We start from the raw sequence: 4,350 nt of genomic DNA, 5'->3' as shown, positions 1-4,350 counted from the left end.
AGGAACTTAAAAGAAATAAAAATAAAAAATCCTTAATTAATCCCAAAATAGATAGGAGCCAGTGGAATGAGGTCATCACCTCAGTGATGTGTCATTGCTTATTTTTTCTTGTTAAAGTTCCATTGCTGCATTTTGAACAAGATAAAGAGGGAATAGAGTGATAGGGCCTGTTAAGAGACTTACAATAATCCAGCTGGGATTTTTTAAAGACATTGGAATGTCATTTTGCTTTGTAGCCCTGCTGTCTTGTAGCAAGAAGGTTCAAGGTTCAATTCCTGGCCCAGGGTCTTTCTGCATGTTCTACCTGTGCATGCATGGATTCTGTTGTGACGAGTTCATCTTCTATGTTGGTATCCCGGCTATTGCATTCATTTAACTTTTTTCGATACTGTCATACAAATAAAAAAAGAACTGTCATGTAATACATTTGTTCTCTGACTCATCACTTAGATCTAAAGAAATGAACAGAGAAAGGTGTTTTTGTCAAAGAATTGATTACAGCATCAGTGTTTTGCTATGTTCATATGTTCTTGTTATGACTTAATATGTTTTACTTGCTCCCTTTATCTGGGGGTTTAGCAGGCGCCCAAGCAAACCCTTTTGGCTTTCCTGGCCTGTACAGATCAATATCTAGTCTTTTCTGTTCTTTCTCACTGTCGACTGTCTTGTAGTGAAGCAATGACATGGCCTCTTTACACACCTCCTGAACACGTTTGACCTTGTTGTGGGGGAGCGTTGTGCGCCAAGCTTGGGATACTTGAACAGCATCTCTGGAGTTAATCTGGAAAGCATTTTGTACCTTGACTTTTCCCTTTGGCCGGGTCATATTATTTATCCATGCTGCCATCTCATCAGTCATCTCTAAACCTACAAATTCATAAATATCCTGGACCTCCTGAAGCGGATTGCGTGTTACGTCTTCATAACGGACCAGTTTGTATCTACCTCTTAGAAACGGAGGAGGGTTCTGGGTGGCACTTTGATTGATTCGGATGTGGCTTCGGCAGATTTCTTGCATGACTTCATAATTTTCCTCCGCTGCTGTTACGTTTTTGTGCTCCAAGACGATGGCATTATCCATCTTGAGGTCTAGGGCTGACTGCTCTCTTGACCGATACACAGCCCGAGGATCCCGGATAAGATGAATAATTCGAAGATCAAGGTTGGGGTCTTTAAGAAGAGGGTGAAGGGATTCCAGTTCAAAAAATCGAGTCTCTTTGAAGACCACATGGCTGTAGATTTTGCAGGCTTTCTCCACCATCTCAAAAGGTCGACCATTACATTCCTTTTGGCACTGATCCGTATTGCTTATCTGACCAAATGGAGTGAAGCCACAGAGAGGAGGCGAGCACAGAGCCCGACTCTGGTACCACAAAAAAAAGGAGGAGGACGCTTTTCTCTTATCTGACATGTAGGCATCCATCACAGAGAAGTCACACTGGTACAAGCTCCGCATTAGATCCCTAACAGCCATTCGTAGAGTCCTTGAACCAGATTTTCTGATTTGGCTCCAAACATGCCATGCAGGCTCCATGAGATAGAAAACTGAAGGGTGCTGACTGAACACCTGACCCATGAAGGATGAACCAGATCGCCATGATGAAAGGAGCAAAACGTGAACTTTACGGTCTGGAGGGGCAGAGTCTGCTGAGCCAAGCTGGTAGTACCAGTTGCAGAACAGCAACAATGCTGCCCCCTGCAGGAGCATGAGGAAAATCAAAGTTTTGAAATTAATTCTGTAGCAAAATCTCATAGCTGAAGGTAACTGTCAGTTTTTGGTGAAGGAGAACAACAGCTCTGTTTCTGCTTCAAGGTGTTAAATTGATCTGCTTTAGGTTGAAGTTAACTCTAAAGGTCAGGAATGTTTATCAGCCTCTGGGATTTCAGTAGATCTGCCTTTTCTTCTTGCAAGGAGACAGACATATGTTGTTTCTGTGGGGAAATAAGTCAAAGAGAGAAGAGATATATTAGTATTATGTACTGAAATACTTATGAACAACTATCATTAAAAACTTGAGCATACCTCCTGCTTGACAAAGAGTGGACAGCTCTCCTGCTCTAAGACCTGGTCCAAAACCAGGTCAAATCTCAACAATAATATGGGTTTGTATAGAGTGCCTTAAAGCCCTTTAGCCCAAAAACATTGATTTAGTGCACTGCTGATGCTGATTTTATATATATTTTTGCCTTTCAAATGCTTTGATCCATCCTTTTTTTAAGAGCCGAATAAGAAACATTTGATTTCCAGTTAACCTTTACAGTTTTAATGTTGCTTGGGCCTAATACTGGAATCTAAACCTATGAACGTGTTTTTTTAATTTGCAGACTCAAAGTCTAGAATTTCAACTTTAAGAACTTACCTCTGATCATCATACCCTCAACTAAAGTGAAAGATTTTACTGCAGTTTATATTTTAAACAGCAGATGACACTGGTGATCAAATGGGCAAATATTAAAATAAAACAAGTAGAAGTTGTAGATGAAGTGCAGTCCTCAGAGAAAAAACTCAATACAAAAGCTCACATTTGAAGTTTATCTTTTAAGCTTTTGCACAAGCATTAAAAACCTTAAACTTGCAATGGTCAGAAACGGTAACAATGGAGATTTATATCAATATTGAACGTTGTGCCACTCAAGTATCTTAGATTAAATACATCTTTATATAGTGGGTACTGAAAGTATTTAAACCCCTTTAAATTTTTCTCTCTTTGTTTCATTGCAGCCATTTGCTAGAATCAAAAAGTTAATTTTATTTCTCACTGATGTACACTCAGCACCCCATCTAGAAAGAAAAAATAACAGAACTGTAGAATTTTTTGCAAATTTATTAAAAAAGAAAAACTGAAATATCAAATAGTCATAAGCTGGGACACTCATATTTAACTCACATGCTGTCCATTTATTTTGTACGGAAGCCGAGAGCTCATTATCTAAACATAACGAAATCCCTTTTTTTGGGATAACGAGATGATAATTTTCTCTTTAGAAATCCATTTTCTCGTGACAACGAGATGATTGGTGTGTATTAAATTGATTACATCCTTCAATACTGCAACAGAGGAGGAGGATTTATAAGTATAAGTCATGGCAGCCTATGTGTAATTCTGTAAAAAAAATACTGTTTAACTTTTAGGTAATTAGATAATGTTGTTGGTTTGATGAATTGCTTCCACTTCTGATTCATAAGCAATTAGACCTAGATGCAAGCCCAGATGAGTTAGATGTCACATGAGTGACTTTGTTTACATTTTATCTCGACCTGCACAGAGCGCAAGGAGACATATGCACTTTGCTGACTGCCACTGGCAGTCATCCAGGAATTCACAGAACCATAATTACAACGTAATTTATGATAACTTTATCTAGACTCCACAACTGTATCCCTGATCTGCCAGCTGTGATCCTTGGTCTCCACGAAGTTGTTTGCTCACTCAAAACCTTCTCAGCTACGCTCATCTTCTGAAGAGATTGATCAAATTAATGAAGTTGGAAACATATTTATTTTAAAATGAATTTGTATTTACTGTAACCTTTTTGTTTTTACTTTCTGTTTGGTATTTCCAGTACAGCCACCTTTGCTTGATCGAGATATAGAATATTTTTGAAGGAATGTGTGAATAGATATTGTTGTTATTATAGCACCAAGGTGACCCTATAATTTTATCCTTTCTTAGTGTTTCAGTTTGGTTTTCACACACATCACAACAAAAAGCCTAATAATAACCGATTGTCTATGATATCTTTCAGTTCTTACTGACAGAATGTGATCCAAACTGTAGCTAGTTCTGTCTTGTATATTTTTCCCCCTCTACACAACTTCCTCTCATTTTAATGCAGCTTAGTTGCTGTTCATGCTCTTCAGATACAATCGTACTGGAATCACTTTTCTGCCATCTGGTGGTGAGAGTGCAAATCACACCCAATTGAGATTTTGCAATTTCTGACTGCATTTTAAAAGTTTAAGGTTTTTTATCATGTGATATTTACGTTTTGAGGATTATTTCTATTATTGGGCCACAATTGTGTTCTCAATCAACCCAAAAGACTCCTTAATATCAAAGTTTCATATTTTTGGAAGTTGATGTGTTTTTTTTTTATTTGGCCATTTTATGAGGATGTCTGTGTGTGCAGGTAAATATTACTGTGCAGAATTATTAGGCAACGTAATAAAAAACAAATATATACCCATCTCACTTGTTTATTTTCACCAGGTAAACCAATATAACAGCTCAAGATTCAGAAATAAGCATTTGTGACATTTGTGACACAAAAACAAATCAGTGACCAATATAGCCACCTTTCTTCACCATGATGCTCAAAAGCCTTCCATCCATAGATTCTGTTAGTGTC

The 4,350-nt window shown here is 37.8% G+C and overlaps 1 protein-coding gene across 1 annotated transcript in view; it reads right to left on the bottom strand.

Moving 5' to 3' along the window:
• Positions 1–342: 342 nt before the first annotated feature.
• Positions 343–4,350, bottom strand: part of LOC107099702 (carbohydrate sulfotransferase 6-like) — an 8,242-nt gene continuing 4,234 nt past the window's right edge. Inside the window, exon 2 of the mRNA XM_015397934.1 lies at positions 343–1,932. Coding sequence (XP_015253420.1) covers positions 551–1,753 — 1,203 coding nt within the window. The 5' untranslated portion in view covers positions 1,754–1,932 and the 3' untranslated portion in view covers positions 343–550. The remainder of the gene's footprint in view (positions 1,933–4,350) is intronic.

This window comes from Cyprinodon variegatus, unplaced genomic scaffold (genome assembly GCF_000732505.1).
Source record: "Cyprinodon variegatus isolate N-32 unplaced genomic scaffold, C_variegatus-1.0 Scaffold898, whole genome shotgun sequence".
In the NCBI taxonomy this organism is placed as follows: Eukaryota; Metazoa; Chordata; class Actinopteri; order Cyprinodontiformes; family Cyprinodontidae; genus Cyprinodon; species Cyprinodon variegatus.
This window is presented reverse-complemented; position numbering and strand designations above follow the sequence as displayed.